Consider the following 19654-nt stretch of genomic DNA (forward strand, 5'->3'; position numbering starts at 1 on the left):
ATGCACATTTTTGTTGCCCTTTGGGCATAGTTCCAAATTGCTCTCCAGAATGGTTGGATCAGCTCACAGCTCCATCAACAATGAATTAGTGTTCTACCTCTCCCACATCTTCTCCAATATTTATCATTTTCCTGTTTTGTCATGTTAGCTACTCTAATAGGTGTAATGTGGTATCTCAGAGTTGTTTTGATTTGCATCTCTCTAACCAGTATTGATGTAGAGCATTTTGTCATATGTCTATAGATAGCTTTAATTTCATCCTCTGAAAACTGCGTGTTCATATCCTTTGACCATTTATTAATTGGAGAATGACTGTGTTCTTGTACATTTGACTCAGTTCTCTGTATATTTTAGAAATGAGGCCTTTATCACAGATACTATTCCCAGTTTTCTGCTTGCCTCCTAATCTTGGTTGCATTGGGTTTGTTTGTGCAAAAACCTTTCAATTTAATGTAATCAAAATTATCCATTTTGCACTTCATAATGTTCTCTCTCTTTTTTTTTGGTCAAAAATTTCTCCATAAATCTGACAAATACACTATTCCTTGCTCCCCTAATTTGTTTATAGTATCAGTCTTTATACCTAGATCGTGTATCCATTTGGACTTTATTCTTGTATATACCAAGACTATATTCAGCAAAGAATATGTTCCTTGACATCCAGGTTGGATTCTGTATCTATATTTTTCCTGTAGAAACACTGATGGTTAGATTCTGTAATACTATTTTTAGTTACTAAGAAATTAGTTATTAATTACTTTGGTCATCTAAAGTAAAATACTAAATGGGTTAAATAAACTTTAGTGAGTTGTACTAAGAAGCTTATTTAACTTTGTTTCTATAGGAAGATCAATTCTAAATTACAAGGGAACTTTTGGAATACAACTTATCCATACATTTGGTTTTGCCTCTATGGTTTTTTTCCATAGTACTTAACAGGCTTCATTTTTATTCTCACTTAACCTTCATACAGTTCTTGCAAAACAATATTAATTTTCGGTAGGTCTGGAATTTGAAATGCAATGATTACTTACTTAAGGTTTCTTGTGAGTCCAGGAAGAAAATTCAGCTAAGTAATCTTAAATGGAAAGTTTATTACTTTGCTAAAATAAATGAAAAGTCTGAAGTTTTTAAAAAATATTTTTCTATTCCTCCAGTGCCTTCAGAATACTATTAGAATCTGATGAAGACAGACTTCTTGTTATATTTAATCGAGGATTAATCCTGATGACAGAGGTATATGTATACACCTGTACACACACACACACACACACACACACACACACACACACACACACACACACATATCTTATACACATATGTGTATGTATATGCATATAAGATGGCATTTTACTGAAAAGAAAGGGTTGTCAACATTCCTTGTTTGAAAATAGGTGTTTTGTGTTTTTATAGGAGAAATTGTATTGTTAGATAATAATCTGTGAATCTTGATTTTTTACAAATATAATTAGATAATTATGGCTATTTTAATGCTTTTTTTACTTCTTTAAAGTAGTTTGATCTTAGTTTAATTTTTGTTTTAAATACTTTAAAATGCATTTTAAATCAGTTTATGATTACTTGTGAAGTGTTTTTATCTCATTATTCTATTTTTTCCCCTAAAACAACCCTGTTAATAGACTGGGTATATTTATTGCTCTAGTTATAGATGAGTAACGTATGCAAAGTGTTTAAGTGATTTACCTTACCTATAACGCATGTTAAGTCATTTTATATAATAGATCAGAACTGTGGATTGAGTTCATCAGAGAAAACAGTGGAAGGACACTATTGTTGAAACAAAAAGAAAAGAAGAAATGACACTTAAAACAGTAAACTTAAGAGTCAAAAACTAATAAGTTAGAGTTTAAAAGTTAACTTAGTGGAGGGAAACATTCCTATCTTTCTAGACCTTTCTCATTATTGTCCTATTTTGGGAGCTGTGGACAGCCTGGTCTGCAACCTTTTTCACGGTTACTAGAATGTTAAATCGCACTTTCCATTCTTTTTACTTACTTATTCCTCTACTGTGTTCTGTCCCTTTGTCCCTAAAGAAAAGAAAGAAGCATCAGCTCTATGAAATATACAGGATTAGATATGAATACTGGGGTTATTTTTTATGAGTATGCCTCAGAGCAGATGCATTGTACTTCTGTGGATCACTAAGATAAATAATGAAACTAATAGAGCTATAAAAATAAAGTCATTGTTATTTAAATACATTGTTTTCCATTCTTTGTAGTCATTCAACACATTACACATGATGTATCATGAAGCCACTGCATGCCATGTGACTGGAGACTTAGTAGAACTTCTGTCCATATTCCTTTCAGTTCTGAAGTCTACACGCCCTTATCTCCAGAGAAAAGGTTTGGTTATCATTGTCTATTTTCATTTAGTTAATTTTATAAATGAAAGAAAATAGATTGATTAGCCTTCACATAGCTTCACTACTTCCAAAAGAAGTGGGAACAGAGAAGATACAGTCATGAAATGTCTCAAATGTCAGCCAGGAATTAAATTAGAATTTTCTCCTTGTATTGTTTGCTCTCTTCTTGCTCACAGGAAGGGGGTACCACTTTTTTTCATAAGAAGTTGGTATAACTCTTGTGTCTAATTTACCAACTGGTATAGATTTTTTCTGGCTCTAAGAGAAATCACTGTCAGAATAAATTTATTTCTTCTCCATGTATGTAACTTAAGCATTACATTTCCCAGAAGATGATGTTAATGAGATTCATCACTAAAGCATCGATTAAAAGAAATGCATTAAATTTTAAGTTTGACAGCAGTAGACATCTCATAAAAGTATTAAGCATATCTTTTCAGAAGATGTTCCCAGAATTCATTTGAAAATGTTCAATGTTAGCATTTTATTTGCAAAAGAAAAAGATTGTCAGAAAGTTATATTATTTTGTATTCATGCTATTTTGGTGTATGTTTTGTGTTTACAGATGTAAAACAAGCATTAATTCAGTGGCAGGAACGAATTGAATTTGCCCATAAGCTCTTAACTCTGCTTAATTCTTATAGTCCTCCAGAACTTAGAAATGCATGCATAGGTAAGTTACCCAAAAAGGTCTCATCTCTGTGCTAAAAACAGTGAAGAGAAGATTTCTTTGTACATTACTGTTCAAGTAGTAGTATTTCAGATAATATCAGATTAGTTCAGTTTCGTTATTGTGTAATCACTTCTTAAATTTATTTATTATTGTTCATTGAAGAATAGCACTGTCCTGGGAACTCTAAATTCTAATGCTTCCTCAGCCACTAAGTCATTTGACCTTGAACATTGTCTGTATTATGAACAGACTTTCCTAGAAGGCTCTTGCCTACAGTCTTCTGGAAAAGCTTGTAACTTTTACATGTTTCCAATGGCAGTAAAAGATAGCATTAAACCTTACATCCCAAGATACTCTGCCTGGTGTCTTGGGATTCATTCAGACTATCTTTTGGAAGTTGTCCAACTCGGCTAGAATCCTAAAACACAAGAAGAGATTAGGATTATTTCTTAGTTTAAGATTTTTTTCTATAGAAGATTTATTTCCCAAAATCTGAGGTCACAGACTTAAAGCCATCCAAAGTCATTAACATGTAGTAGACATTTTCCTTATTGTAGTTTTTTATTTGGGACTTATTGTTTGACCAGAGTAGAAGCAATAGAGGTAGGTACAAAGAAACTCTTTTCATTAGTGTTAGGTTTTGTTGTGCCTTACAGGTGTGCTAATGCATAATTTCGTTGTACCCCAAAAAGTTTTCTCTCAATAAGAGGAATGAATAGTTTCTTTTCCCATCCATTTTTGGCTTCTTTAGTTATTAGTCTAGTTTGGGAATTCATAAATTCAAAGACAGCTAGAAACACATGTGGCTTCCTAATGCCTAAACTGAATTTTTATTTTCAGATGTTCTTAAGGAACTTGTGCTTCTGAGTCCTCATGATTTCCTGCATACTCTAGTTCCATTTCTACAACACAACCATTGCACATATCACCACAGTAATATCCCAAGTATGTACATATATATATTATAGCATGATATCCTACTATTTGGCATTTGATCTTTTTGGATACTAAAAACTAGTAAGTTTCATATTTTCTGTATATTTTTTTCTCTTCTTTTAATATCCTAGTGTCCCTTGGACCTTATTTCCCGTGTCGAGAAAATCTCAAACTAATGGGAGGGAAAAGCAATATCCGTCCACCACGTCCTGAACTCAACATGTGCCTCTTGCCCACAATGGTGGAAAACAACAAGGTATGTTGGAATGCAGGAAAAACATGTTCTTCTAGATCAAGAGTTTTCACATTGTCTCCTTTGGAAGCATCATTTCCATTGAACTAATATTTATTGAACTCCTACTATGTACAAGGCACTGTGCTGGGCACTGCAGAGTATCCAAAGATAAGCAACACAACAATCTCTGTCTTAAATGGCCATATGTGAAACTGAAATGTTCATTTTTGTGCATTTGAAGTAAATAAGATTCATTTACATTGTTTTCTTTTTTGTGTTATGAAACAAGGAGCATAAGTAGTTACTTTTGAAAGTAGAAGAAACATTTTTAGCATGCTTCATGTGTCTTCCATAGCTCAACTATGACTGTGGGCTGTGCTTCTTAAACTTTCAGAAAGCAAATTTTTCAGCAATTAACTTATGTCACTTTATACTAAATGATATTGTAGTGACCTGAGAAGAATTTAATGTGGTTGATTGATAGAATCATTATTATTACTCTTTTTCTGGTCCCTTTCTTCAAGATACATATATATACCAAAGGTTAAAACAGGTAGAGGATCTAAATACCTTCCATGCATGTTTCTCTTCCTACCCAACTATACTTGTTATTTAATTTTTCTTCCTTTACTTCTCCATACCCATGCTTTCCCTCTTTTTATCTTTGGAGTCTAGCTATGACAGAGAAGTTGGTGCGGGATCTAGTTTATAAACTGAATAGTGACTGCCATATAAATATATATAAATAACTCAGGGTTAATTTCAAAAAGCTAATTGAATTCTATTGATTTTTATACATAGGTAACTAAAGCAACAGATTTAGTAATCATAAATAAATTTTATTTAATATTTAGTATATAGGAAAGAATAGGTTCTTGTAAATGACAAGGCCACATTGATTGCTCACTGAAAATAAGCTAGAACTAACTAATGTCTTAACACAGTGTCAGTGAAATTTGGGGATTTTTTTTTACCAAGTTCTTATAATTTATATCATTAATAATATCAGTGACCTTATTACTTTAGCCACATACTGTCTTCCATTTATTATACAATTTAAGTGCAACCATTTTATCATCTTTAACCTTCAGGGCAAAGATGACGTTTATGATCGTATGCTGCTAGACTACTTCTTTTCTTATCATCAATTCATCCATCTATTATGCCGAGTTGCAATCAACTGTGAAAAATTTACTGAAACATTAGTTAAGCTGAGTAAGTATGCAAGATGAGCTGTAAATTCCACTGAATGATTTAAAATCTAAGCCATCCAAGAAGGGGAGCAAGAAACAAACAAAAAAATCCCAACCCTTTGTTTTGGTTTTATTTTTTTACAAAGATAGTGATTACAATTACAATTTTGGGGAAATTTTTACATTTTTGCTAAGAAAACACCAGCTTAGTATTTTTATTTTCCAAGTTCTTCTCTAGCACAAGGTTACAGTTAACCTTAGGAAGAAAAAGAATAAAGCTTTGTCAAATAGGCTGGCATTTAGGGTTAGGGTAAGGATTCTATCAGTCCACAGGAGCCTAAAACTAGCTCCATCACTGCCCAGTATTTCAGGGAAAACTGCCCACTGTATATGAATGACTTTCTAAATAGACTTCAACTGCTTTTTTCTGTTACTTCCCCAGCCCTATTTTTTGTGGGTGAAAAAGTAGGCAGAGAAATACAGTAAGTGCTAGCTGTGACCAGGTGATGTCACTGCCAAGAGTAGGTAGGATTGGTTCCTCAGAGTGAAGTAAAAGTATAGCCATTTGGAAGATTTCTTATCATTCAGCAAGTGGTGAATTGAAAGAAATATAAGTACGAAAGAACATGTATGAAAAGAAAAAAGAACTCCAGGTAATTACTAGTAAGATTATTTTTCATTATATTAGGTGACTATTCCCCCAGTACTTGGTATCTTTAAAAGCCCTTAGTCATGCCCAAAGCTTCCCCAGTTGTGTGATCTGCTCAAGGGAAATGTTACCTCTTGCCAGGAGCTAATGTACCCTTGAAAAAACTGTCTGGTTAGTAAGACATCATAGTTTCTCCAAAAGATGGAATGGGTTGTCCCTATCAGCTGTTACGTTAGGTGATAATGGAAATGGAGCACCATGAGTTTGGATAGTGAAGTTTAACTGAGAATAGTCTGTCTAGAGACTGTAAGGTCAAATTTAAACTCCCATTGGGAGGCTAGGTCCAGATAAGAAGTGGTAAATGCCTAGAAACTGTAGCCTAGGTCTCTGAGTAAATGAACTTTAAGAAAGGAAACAAATAGAAATCAATCTACTTAAGTTAAAAGGAAGTGCAGTGCAGTAGAATTAATTTTATACTTAGAGTCAGAGAATATGGATTCAAATTCTAACTGCCACTTAGGACCTATATGACTTTGGGCTACCACTTAACCCCTCTGAGTCTCTGTTTCCTCTTCTATAAATAAGGGGTTGAATTAGATCACAGGATGCTAAGATAAAACGCAGTCCTGTCAGCCAGATAGATTGGTTCTTGGAAATAAATTGACCCATAGAATTTATATCAAAAGCCACACATGCCTATTAACATTGCCCCACAGCTGTGAACCTTTCTGAACGTATACCTAAAAATTCATCTAACTATGGAGGTTGTGAATAGAACTTTAAGTTTAATAATACCTTCTCTGACTAAAGCAATTGATACTAGAAGAGAGCTAAGGTTCACACTAATCACCTTCTTGGGAGGGCAGGTGGAGATTTTTAGTCTGAGATAGGCCCCTACAACATGCAAGAATTTAGTAGCAGTCTTCCTTACTGAAATTGTAGAGATAGTAGGATGACCTTGATTAGTTGGGCCTTGAGTTTGAATAATCCATGGAACAAGATTTTTAAGGACATTAAAGCTTTCATAGTCAAATGAGTTAATGTATGAAGACATGCACTCAATTGCAAAACACCTCCATATTTATGGATGCCTTTCTGGTGGTGGGTACATAAACACCCAGTAAGATATTCCACCCCTAGGAGCAGGAAGAATCTTCAGTTCAGGATGATAAATTTGACCGGAACAAGAAGGTATAATTTGGTCTTTAGATATGAGAATACCATATAATCCAAGGCTTAGCAGGTCTAAGTATATTGTTAATGATTTTATTTGAAGGACTGCTCAAGCAGGATGCTTTATAATTACCTCAAATCAGAAAAAAATCTATCATTAGTAGCCAATGTTTCTACAAGCAACTGTACAAGAACCCTCAGATTTGGGGGCTATTTACATAGATCATCTGCTAAATAACTCAGGAATATGCCGTCGCATTGTCGATTTAAGCTAAATTTGATATCCTGTTTTTAGAATCTTTTCTGAGAACCCAGCATTAGATTTCATTGCTCTCATAGCGGAAGGGAAACAAAGAAAATAATGTGACTTTGAGTGTTGATGAATTTGGCCACCTTATCTGATAGAATGAAGAACTTTGTCCCTGACAGGAAACTTTAGAGAACATATCATTGCTCTTATTTCGGAGAGGTTACTATATCTAGGTCTCATTATGGGGAGTAGCATCCAATAAAGATGCCATGATATATAGAATGAAGTATATAGGGATGAAATCTAAACCAATGACTCATCCTGGCTGTGTCATTGAAGTAAGACTGTTATCTAATAGAGGTCTCCTTACCTATAGGTTAAGGTAGCTCCACCTAGTAGTTGAAGTCAACATGTAATCCTGCACCCTCTTGCTTATATTAACCAATCATCTGTATAAGGGAAGACATATAGTCCTCATCAGTGGAATTACTTTAGCTATTTCTAACCATTGATCCCAGGAGTGAACCAGAATGCTAACTTGTCCCACAATGTGGAGTATAACTTTGAAAGTAAACGGTTATAGAGGAGTATGTCCTCTCAATCAGGAGAACTCTAATTTTAAATATTCTTCAAGACATAAGAGGCCCTCTGTTTTACTGGTTTTGTTTGGGTAGATTCCAAAAGGAAAGAGACTGAACCACTGTAAATTTTGTTACGAGTTATAAGGATTTATGTCTCAATGGCCTCCAGATTTTTTGTGGCATAGAAATTAAGGGGCTAAAGACACTGACTGGTGTATGTATATAACAAGCTGTTAGTCTGATGAATTATTCCTGTATGTGTGTGTATATGTGTCTAGGGAGACCCAGCTTGTCAGTGGATAAGGAAAGGATAGCTTCTGACTTTTGTCAGCTGAGGAGCCTCTGTTAAAGTTCAGCTTTGTTTCTTCCTCATGCTGTGGAAATGCCCCTCAATTCTTTGCCATTGTAATTTCAAACCTAGTGACAGACTTCTGTGTCTAAGGACCAGTCCGAAGGCACGTCAATACAAGCTAGGCTGTCAATGAATGCCTTCTTTTTTGGTGGAAAGGGAGGGATCAGAACATTTACTGAGTTTTGGAGGCGCTTACGAGCTACCATGAGTTAATGGAGTTCCTATATCAGTAGAAATTTAAAGAGTGAGGCTACAAGTCCTTGTTCCCTCAACTCTAGTTTCTCTCTCTCTCTCTCTCTCTTTTCCCCCTCCGTGTGTGTGTATGTGTGTGTGTGTCTTATCAAAAATATATACACTTGCGCAGAAAAGCCTTGGACATCCTAGGGAAGCCATGAGGTTTTCCTTTTCTAAGATGGTCTCATATTCTTCTTCAAACTTTTCCCCTCAAATGGTGGGGGACTCTTTCATGTTTCTGCTTACCAGTAATACCATAGGTACCTGAACCTAGACGTAGGAATTAGTATCTATGACCATTTCCATACTTTAATTCCTGGCATTTTCTGGTATTATATGTATTAAAGAAGTATTCGATTCTTCTTAAACATTTCTAAGGGATCATATTGGAACATTTGGTTGCTTCTGGATGGCATGGAGAACTACAAAGCCTATTAGTACTTAAACTTTCACATGCTGTAATTAAAGGTTTAGAATGCAATGATACCAGCCTGATAATTATTTCTGGTCACTTGGATTTAGGTGTTCGGGGATTTCTAGTCAGAGTTGATTTTTAGGAGATTTGTTAATTGGCCTCCCTTCCTTTTGAAATAATACACTGAGTTTGGTTATTGAAATAAGAAGTTCCTCAGAGGTAGGACTATAGATCAATTAAGATAATACATGTAAATATTTTTTGTAAACCTTTAAGAGATATTTAAAGAATGTTATAACTTGAGCCTTTTTTCTGTCAGAAGAGAGAAAAGTTACTAAGTACATCTAATTCTCTTGAGTTAAACAGAGAATCCCCAGGGAAAGTAAAGGCATTTTACTCCCACCTCCTTCTTTAACATAGTGATTAAAATATTCTAAGCTAATAGAAAGCAATGTAGCACAATGGAGATTTGAAAGGCTTGATTCTAGTTCCCACTCCGTCAATATCTTTATGACCTTCAGAAATGTACTTATACTGTCTGGGCTTAGTTTTCTTGTCTATAAGAGGGAAGAACTTGCATCTCCCTTAAAAGCAGAGTTTGATTCTGTTTTTCACCAGATTATATGAAGGAGAAAGAGGGAGAAATCTCCCCTGAAATATTACTTGATATCTACTGCAGTCAAGTCTGTTATTCCAAGAGAAAGAAGGGAAAATTGACAAGGCTTTGTGTAGATCCATAATGGAGCCTGAGGCAAGGCCAGAAACTTTATGAAGACTGTGAGTGGTGCTAGAGTTGTCACTTTAGGTAACAGCTGACTGAGACAGTTTTTCTGTCTTTGAAGACAAAGTAAAAGAGGAAAGGAAAGCTCTGATTTCTAGCTCTCCACACTCCTCCCCTAGGAGCTTTAAGTGTGCTCTGAAAATTATCTAACTTAAACAGAAGGGCTAAAGACTGTGAACTCCAGCAGCAACTTTCATACTACTCCTGATTAGTCCTCAAACACAAAAAGTGTCAATGAAATATAATTCTTTCAGCAATGAATTCTGCTCCCTTTTAAGCACTTTATAGATGTAGGGAATATGCATAGTTACAAAACAAAATTAGCTATGATATTGATAATGCAAGTTCAGTGCATCATTTAGTGTAATTTATAATTGTAACCTCTTGTGATTTCTTTTCAAATATTAGGTGTCCTAGTTGCCTATGAAGGTTTGCCACTGCATCTTGCACTCTTCCCCAAACTTTGGACTGAGCTATGCCAGACTCAGGTAAAGAAAATGAGTTTCAGATCATTCAGCTCCTCTAATCCAATAATCTATAATTTTAGGAACAGTTGGTAGATAGCTAAACTGACTAGAAATTGGTAAAGTTTGGAATATTGGTAGGTAAAATGAAATTGAGAAGTATTAACTATTTATTAAACATAGGACAACTATTTTCCATTGGACTTTTCTAGCCCTCTACTGTATTTGTATAAAAGGAAGGCATTTGTAACAAGTATTTTGCATTGAATTTCTCATTACTGTGGCCCAAAAGCTGAAAGGAAGCCCTGAGAAAAAGTCCAAAGCAGGGATATATTGTGAAAAGGACACATATAATTTATTTTTCCACTCTACCTTATCCAGCCCTTCTTGTTCTCTGTGATATTAGCAAATTTGCTCCTACAGAAACCACTTCAGCACCAGACTCCTACTTATCCCTTGGAAAAGAAACTCATGATGTCAAGAGAACAGAAAAAGTGAATCTAAGTAGACAGGAACTTGCCTACTCTTAAGTGCCTTGGGAAGGATTACTGGTTTCTTCTGGCTTGGGACAGGGAGATAGCTATGCTCAGCCTCTTTTGTTATGAGGTGAAGTAATCCTAATATCCTGGGGTATAAAATACTGATTTTTTTCTCTGATGAGGAAAATCCCTTAATTTTCTTCCTTTAGATTATTGGCTGCCAAGGATTTTCTTTCCTAAGAAAAACTTTTCAAATTAATTTTTTTTTAAGACTTTGTATGTGGCAATTTTATTTTGGATTTTGAGAAAGCAATCTACTTCACCTCTAATATTTTTCTTATTTTAAAATTTTTATGGCATACAGTCTAGAGCATAGTGCCTTGCACTTAGTAACCACTCAATAAATATTTGTTGATTGAATTGTGGGTTGATTTCCTAAAATGGGATGTCTGTTCAGCAGTGGATTATTTCTTTGTTTTGGTTTTGTTTTCCCTGAATTTCTTTCATCTTCTTTGAGATTAGTTGCTTTGCTAATTGAATTTCTCTTTTCTGTCTGCTTGCTATTTGTACATTTGATATTACCTGATCTATATTAGGGAGTAAAAAAATTTTGCCAGCATTCTTTTATATCTCCTTTGCTTTTCCAATTTCATACCTCTCACCACACCCAACAGCAGTGCCAGACCATTGGAGATTTTTAAAACCCTTCCAGACCTACAGAGTCCTGTAGCCATCCGAGCTGGAAATTGAAGGAGGAGACTAAGTTCAAGTTATTTTTTCCCTAACACTGTAAATTCAGTTTGCGTTAAAGGTCACATATCCTTTACTGTTGAGTTATACTATGGGAATCTACCCAGAATGAATAGTTTTCCGTACAATTTTACCCTTTCTCTCTTTTGGCCATAGTTTCCTCATCTGTAAAATGAGGGAGTTGAATAAAATCAAAGATTCCTAACCCTTTTTTGTGTCATAGACTCCTTTGGTGATCTGGACTTTTTCTCAATCTTTTTAATGCATAAAATAAATACCATTACAAAGGAAACTAATTGTGTAAATGCAGCTGTCAAAATATCTTAAAAATAAGGTCACAAAACCCAGGTTAAACATCCCTGGATTAGTTGATTTCTAAAGTCCCTTTCAGCTCTTCATATTTTCTAAATCTAAGACTAACCGTCTGTTGTAATACTGCCTCTGATCCGGCAATTGATAGTTCTGGTAAAAATGAAACCCATGCTTTTATCATTTTGAAATTGTCCTAACAAAAAAGTTAAGTGGCACAGTGGATAGTGTGCCACGTCTGAAGTCAGGAAGCCTCATCTTCCTGAGTTCAGATCTGGCCTCAGATACTTATTAGCTATATGATGCTGGGCAAGTCATTTAATTCTGTTTGCCTCAGTTACTTATTTGAAAAATGAGCTGGAAAAGGAAATACAAACCACTCCAGTATCTTTACCAAGAAAATCCCAAATGAGGTCACAAGGAATTGGACATGACTGGAACAACTGAACAACAGAAAATTGGGTGATTTTGTGTTTGTTTTTGTGTTTTCCAATCAAAAAGCAGTACTTGCAGACTGGGTTTGAATATTACTTCTGACACTTGTTAGCTGTGTGACTATGGGCAAGCTACTCATTCTCTGTGACCCTCAAGTCTCTTCTTTTGTAAAAAGATCTCTAGTACTTCACAAGCTTATGGTGAGGATCAAGTGATAGAATATGTTGGAAGTACTTCATAAATATCAGTTGCTGCTAATTAGTCCCTTCTGACTCTAAATCTGTTTTGTTCCTGTTCAGCTTTCTTGCCTACATAGCCAAATTAAAGTATAAATACAAACTTTGATCTCACTAGTTCCTATCAGATCCATTTTTAACATCAGAAAATTCCTTAGATTCAAAACATAGTAGTTATACTAGTGCTTTCCTTTAAATAAATGCATTGACAAAAAACTCCTACGAATTTGTGTTTTTGTTGATCATAACAGCATTTATACACTTTTTTAATTCAGTCACTAAAAGATACCTTTGCTTATTTGTAATAACTATTTCCTATTCTTCAAGTGAGACATTGGCTTGCTTTTTGACTTTACCTAATTTTATGGCTGCAACAACCATAAGCTTAAAGAATTAAGTGAATGTTACTTCTTTTTAAGAGGTGCTATTTGTGTTTAAGAACTTTGTTTATATAAAAATGTGAATGTTAAACTAGAGTAAAACCCCATTCATCTAAACTGGCTAAATTTAGGATAAGGTATTTAAGACGAAGAGATTGTTTAAGATGGCCTTTGTGCTATATTATGGGGGAGGTAGAGGGAAAGAAACAGATTAAGAGTGTACAGGAAAATGAATTATTGGAGAATAAATTTGTTAGCACCTGAAGAAGAACAAGCAGATAAATTGATATTCTGATCCATGAATCATCTTCATAAGGTGTTCTCTGAGGATAATGTTTTATAGCCATAGTGTAATTAGTGCTGGGTTTTTTTTTTTAAGTAATAAAAGGAGCCACTACTCTTTAAAAACAATTTGTGATTTAAACCTTTCACAAATTGAGATTATTCCCTTTCTTCCACCCTATCCAACTACTTCATAGAAATAAGTGTTTTAATTTTACTGTGAGGATAATGTTTAATTTCCATTATTTAGTAAAAAAAAAAAAAAAAAAAAAAAAACCACAAACTGCATTCTCTGTAAAATGGCATTATCTTACAAAAAAGGGTAGCTTTAAAAATATCCCTATTAGTCCTGTAGATTTCAGTTAGTTTGAGGAACAGTTGCAAGTGGCTCTTCACTTCAAACAAGTCTTTTAAATAATTTCCTTTCATGTATAACTTATGTCTGTCAACGTTTCAGGTTATTTCAATGCTTCTTTTTCCCATTTTTTAGTCTGCTATGTCAAAAAACTGCATTAAGCTTTTATGTGAAGAACCTGTTTTCGCAGAGTATATTAAATGTATCCTAATGGAGGAAAGGACCTTCCTTAATAACAACTTTGTTTATACGTTCTTGACCCACTTCCTTTTAAAGGTATTATTTACTTTTTTTTTTAAATTAAAACTCATTCCTTCTTATTAGTTATTAAAGTTTATTTTCATAATGTGTAGGTCATTAGAAACTTTAAAATTTGTATTCTTTTTCAGGTTCAAGGTCAGGTGTTTTCTGAAGCAAATTGTGCCAATTTGATTAGCACTCTTATTACAAACTTAATAAATCAGTATCAGAGCTTACAATCTGATTTCGCCAATCGAGTTGAAATTTCCAAAGCAAGTTCTTCCTTAAATGGGGTAAGATTTAGACAAAGCACATTCATGTAAAAAAATAACTTGTGATTGACTAATATGTTTGAGTTTTAGTTTTAGCGTAAAGATCTTTATATCATGTTGCTATTGTGAGCTATGGTTTTACCCAACAGAACATTAGAACCTGGATATTATTTATGCAGTGGGTTAAAGAGCAACCACGTAATGTCCGTAGTTCCTGTTCCCTTGAGAACATTATCTGGAACCTTTATTCTAGAATGATCCTTGCCTAAGACTGTCTTTGACCAAATTAATCTTATTGTTGTACTATCCATTCTGAAAAAAATAAAAATTGCTGAATAGAACAGGATTTGTTCAGCTATTTTCTTTTAATGATATAACCATAGACAACTGTATATTTTCTGTCGGGGACATATGTAACAGTGTAAAAAATACATGGTAGCACTGAACAGCAATAATATCATTAAGATGAGAAACCTATGAAATGGAAAGGATTCCATAGAAGGAGAAATCTCAATCAAGATCAGGTCATGGAACACACACAAGAAATACTCTCTGATCTCAGATGAGCCACTGTACATTAAAAGATTACATCACACATAAGTCATTTGCAGTTTCCAATGATCTTCTCATATTAGGATGTGAAATTCTCTCAGTTTATATATTTTGAAATAGTAATCATTCTTGTGGGCCTATGTTTTCTTTTTGCTAACTTGCTTTTCCTTCCAGAGTTTGTTAGTTAGCTCTGTAACCTGACCTGACCCCATGTGTAATTGTCTGGGTGCTTGGTGCTAGGAGTATACTCAGAGGACCCGAGGGAGACTTCAGAGAAGATTTCTAAGTGAACTATAAATTTTATGTACCAAAAAAATATATTTTTTAGAATTTTTTCATGTTATGGATTTTTACAGGACCTTCGGGCACTTGCTTTGCTCCTTTCGGTGCACACTCCCAAACAACTGAACCCAGCTCTGATCCCAACTCTTCAAGAGCTTTTAAGCAAGTGCAGGACTTGTCAACAACAAAGAAATTCACTCCAGGAACAAGAAACCAAAGAAAGGAAAACTAAAGGTTGGTTATTATGTATGAAACTGAACTTGTGTTCTGTGGAGTGGGCAGGGAAGACTATGTGTTGTAGTTCATAGAGAGTTCCGTAGTAGAAGGAATTGAGGTCACACCTGAATTCTAGTCTCAGCTCTGTCACTTAGCTCTCTGACTTTGGGCAAAATCACTTAACTCATCTGAACCTATTTTCTTTAAAATGCAAATAATACTTAGAGTATTTATCTTAAGGTTGTTGTGAGAATCACAGAATTAAGTTAGAAGGTATCTCAGTAGCCATCTCTTTCAACCAATACCCAAAAAAGATTTCCAATACGTTATTTGGAGAAGTGATTATTAAGCTTTCATTACCTCCATGCTTCTTTAAGATAGTTCTAATTATTAGAAAATTTTTCCTGAAGTCATGAATTGGTCTCTTTGTAACTTGTACCCATTGCTCCTCATTGTAACTTCTGAAACCAAGCAGAACAGGTGTAATCTTTCTTCCATGTGGAGGCCTTTCAGATACTTGAATCCAGTTATCATTTCCCTGTTGAGTCTTCTCTAAGTGTTTTCCAAGTTCAGTATCTCTAATTCTTTTAACCAAGTCTCATATGCCATAACATAAAGCCTTTTCCTCTGCACACACTCTAGTTTATCAGTATCTTTTTAAAATTGTAATAGCCAGTACTGAAATTGTGGCCTGACCAGAGAAGTGCAGTGGTATAGTCTTGTATTCTTGGAAACTCTACCTCTTCTTTTAGCCCAACATCACATTAGTTTGGGTTTCCATTTCACATTGTTCCTTTTGAGCTTGTACACTCCTAAAACATCAGATCTTTTCAGACAAAATGATGGCAAACCATACCTACCCTATTCTATACTTGTAAAATTGATTTGTTTATCCCTTGTAAGACTTTACACTTTCTCTTTTAAATTTTATCTTATTAGATTAAGGTGTAGGTGACACAATGGATAGAGTTCCAGGCAGGAATAACTAAGTTCAAATCTAACCTTAGACATTTCCTAGCTTTGTGACTCTGGGCAAGTCACTTAACCTATTTACTTCAGTTTCCTCATCTGTAAAATGGGGCTCATAATAGCAGCTACCTCCCATGATTATTGTAAGGGTCAAATGAACAATAATTGTAACTTGCTTAGTCCAGTGGTTAACTATTATTTAGTCCAGTGTAATACCCTGTTAAGGGCTTACTGAATTCTGATTCTATCATCCAGGGTGTTACCTGACCCCGTTAGATTTCTCTCATCTGCAAATTTGGTAAGCATGCCATCTATGCCTTTATTCAAATATCCAGTGATGTTTTTAAAAAGTGTTAAATAGCATAGATTCCTGAATCACTATACTAGAGACCTCCCACCAACTTGACCTTGAACTACTGATAAGACTGGCTATGTAATCAGTTTCAAATCCTTCTAATAGTACTATAATCTAGTCCACATCTCTCTATCTTTTGAGATTATGTCAGTGTTTTACTAAAATCCGGTGTTGCTGTTATCTCCCAGTTGAACAACTGTCACAAATCAAAATGAGATTAGTCTCATGATCTAAGGTTGTGTTCTTTGTGATTTTCACTGCCTTTTCTAGATATTCCCTAACCATCTCTTTAGTAATGTGTTAAAGAATGTGTTAAAGAATTTTACAAGGAATTGAAGCTCAACTCACTGACTGTAGTTGCTTTTTTTTAATGTGCTTTTTTCCTACAATACCTCTCCTCCATGATCTTTCAGATATCACTGAGTGACTCAACAATCAAATCCACCAGTTCTTTCAGAACCCAAAGATACTGTTTATCTTGGACAATTGATTTGAATTCATCAGGAGCCTCTCAGTAACTATTTCCCTATTTATCTAGTTCAAAGGTCATTCTCCTTGGCAGAGGAAAATAAAAACTAAGGAAATAGAATAGTTCTACCTTCCTTCTTTCAACTGTCATGGTACCAACAACTCCAAAGCAGCAGTACCGTCCCCTCTTTGTTCCTCTTTTAGTGAATATAGTTTTTTATTTTTACTACTCCCTTTTTGTTGATCTTAAGTTTTCTCTTCTCCAGTCTAAGCTGATTTATGAATTTATCAGTCCTGACACCATTCTAAGATGGTGCCACACATTTATATTCATCTTTTGCTTGCTCTTGCTTCCATTTTCTGTACATAATGTTTTTACATCTAAGTTGGTAGGTGACTTTTCTCTGTATCCACAACAGCCTCTTAAGATGTTTACTTTTTTCCTCATTAGAATTGCTTCCTTTTGTTATTAGGATGTCATTCTTGAGTTTCCCATCTCTTCTAGGCCAACTTGCCCTATAGAGTTTTAATACATGGATCCTACCTTTCTTTCCTATAAACCCTTTGAAATCTGCTCCCTGAATCTAGGGTATATGTCAAACCCTTCCCAACTTTCCTCATCTTCTGAAATAACAAACTCTTAAAAGGAAGTTGTCACTTTTTTCCCCACAAGATTCATATTTTCACCTTGACATCAAGTTGCTTCCTGTAAGAATCAAAACAAGAATAGAATTTCATATATTTTGGTTTGAAGGATGAAAAATGATGAAAGACTTTAGTTCTTACTTATTAAATTGACTTGTAACATATGTAAAAACATGTAAAGTCCAACATAAGTTCTAATTCATAATATGATTTCCTCCCTTCTTGAACATATACATATAGTTGAACCAAAGATCACTTTCTCCTCCAGTGCTTCAAGTGTAAGATGGAGAGGGGTGGGGGCAGATGATCTTGGGTTCTTGATAGCTATTAGAGGGAGAGCCAGCTCTGGGAAGTCTGACTCCCAAGCCAGAAAACGTATAAGTATGGACCTTTAGGGACATATTTATGGTGAGAAGAGACAACTCTTGAAGATCATCTGCTGATCTCTAGGGCTTTGCAGTCTGTGTCACTAGACACATAATGATGAAATTAAAAACCTTTGAAGTATACCATAGAGCAATTAAACTTTGATTTCTTACTTTTCAAATACAAGTACGAAAATGGTCTATTAATAACTCTTGTGAAGCAAACTTGATTTTTATCCTCAGCTGAGCTTAATGATTTATGTTAGGAAATGAAACACTTCAGTCCAGATGTTTTCTTTCACAGATGATGAAGAGGCAACTCCTGTTAAAAGAAGGCGTGTTAGCAGTGATGAAGAACATACTGTTGACAGCTGCATTAGTGACATGAAAACTGAACCAAGGGAGGTATTGACTCCAACTAGCACTTCAGATAATGAGACAAGAGACTCTTCAATTATTGATCCAGGCACTGAACAAGATCCTCCCTCCCCTGAAAATTGTTCTGTCAAAGAGTACAGAATGGAAGTTCCATCTTCATTTTCAGAAGACATTTCAAATATTAGGTCACAGCATATGGAAGATCAGTCCAGCAGTGGCAAGTTTGAAGAAGTCTGTAGAGAGTTTAAAGATCCCCAGAGTTCCAAGGATTCTAACATAACTGAGGAGGAACCTGAGTTCCCTTCCACATCAATTTCTGCAGTTTTGTCTGACTTAACTGATTTAAGAAATTGCGATGGCCAAGCTTTGTCCTCCCAGGATCCTGAGACTAGTTTATCACTCAGTTGTGGCCATTCCAGAGGACTCTTTAGTCACATGCAGCAACATGACATTTTAGACACCCTGTGTAGGACCATTGAATCTACGATTCTAGTGGTCACAAGGATAGCTGGCAAAGGAAACCAAGCTGCTTCTTGACATTAGATGTAGCATGTCTGCTTTTAAGTCTTTTTTTCCAAAATGCTGTTTGTATAAGTTTTGCTTATTTCTGTTTTGTGCTTCAGTTTGTCCAGTGCTCTCTGCTTGAATGGCAAGATAGATTTATAGGCTTAATTCTTGGTCAGGCAGAACTCCAGATGAGAAATTTTGCATCTCCAGTACACTTTTCTTAAGGGCAATCAGATAATGGATATGTTTTATGTAATTAAGAGTTCACTGTAGTGGCTTTCATTTAATATGGCTGTCTGGGAGAACAGGGTTTCATGGCCCTGTACAATGTAATTTAAACTTATGGCATTTTTACTGTGTATAATATGGTGTCCTCTGTGCCAGTTTTGTACCTTATAATAGAGGCAGATTGCCTCAGATCGCTGTGGTTCTTATTATCAAAATTAAGTTTACTTGTATACGAAACAACCACAAGAAATTTGATTCTGTAAAGAATCCTCTTTAGCTGTGGCCTGGCAGTATATATATGGTGCTTTATTTAACAGAATACCTGTGGAGGAAATAAAGCACACTTGATGTAAAAATAATTGTTTTATTTTTATTGACATGACCGATGCTATTCTGTGCACTTCATTAAACTGATTGTGATGACTTTTCATTTGTTTACTTAAGTTGCTTCAGTCTTCAGATTTTTCAGGTAAATAAATTGGGTCAGGGGAAGTAGGGAGGGAAGGGAGGGAATCCATTATGTTTCATTTAATTGTATTAAGGGAAAAATTTTTCTAAAAAGGATTTTAAAAGGAAGGCTTTTCATTCTCAGATCCTTCAAGACTGCTAAATAAGTGCGATTAATT

General features: G+C 34.9%; 1 protein-coding gene across 7 annotated transcripts in view; it reads left to right on the top strand.

The window, feature by feature from the left end:
• The window catches only part of USP34 (ubiquitin specific peptidase 34), a 312662-nt gene extending 293204 nt beyond the window's left edge, over positions 1–19458 (top strand). For 5 of the 7 annotated variants that reach the window (XM_072635468.1, XM_072635471.1, XM_072635465.1 and 2 more), the window contains 11 exons: positions 1158–1236; positions 2243–2369; positions 2955–3062; positions 3903–4007; positions 4130–4254; positions 5325–5448; positions 10270–10349; positions 13687–13827; positions 13941–14084; positions 14972–15131; positions 18220–19458. In XM_072635468.1, the coding sequence (XP_072491569.1) occupies positions 1158–1236; positions 2243–2369; positions 2955–3062; positions 3903–4007; positions 4130–4254; positions 5325–5448; positions 10270–10349; positions 13687–13827; positions 13941–14084; positions 14972–15131; positions 18220–18830 (1804 nt within the window). In that variant the 3' untranslated portion in view covers positions 18831–19458. Of the gene's footprint in view, positions 1–1157; positions 1237–2242; positions 2370–2954; positions 3063–3902; positions 4008–4129; positions 4255–5324; positions 5449–10269; positions 10350–13686; positions 13828–13940; positions 14085–14971; positions 15132–18219 lie in introns of those variants that run through there. The other 2 variants (XM_072635467.1, XM_072635470.1) reach the window with 2 other exon arrangements.
• The last annotated feature ends 196 nt before the right edge of the window (positions 19459–19654 follow it).

Source organism: Notamacropus eugenii, chromosome 1 (assembly GCF_028372415.1).
Source record: "Notamacropus eugenii isolate mMacEug1 chromosome 1, mMacEug1.pri_v2, whole genome shotgun sequence".
Taxonomy (NCBI): domain Eukaryota; kingdom Metazoa; phylum Chordata; class Mammalia; order Diprotodontia; family Macropodidae; genus Notamacropus; species Notamacropus eugenii.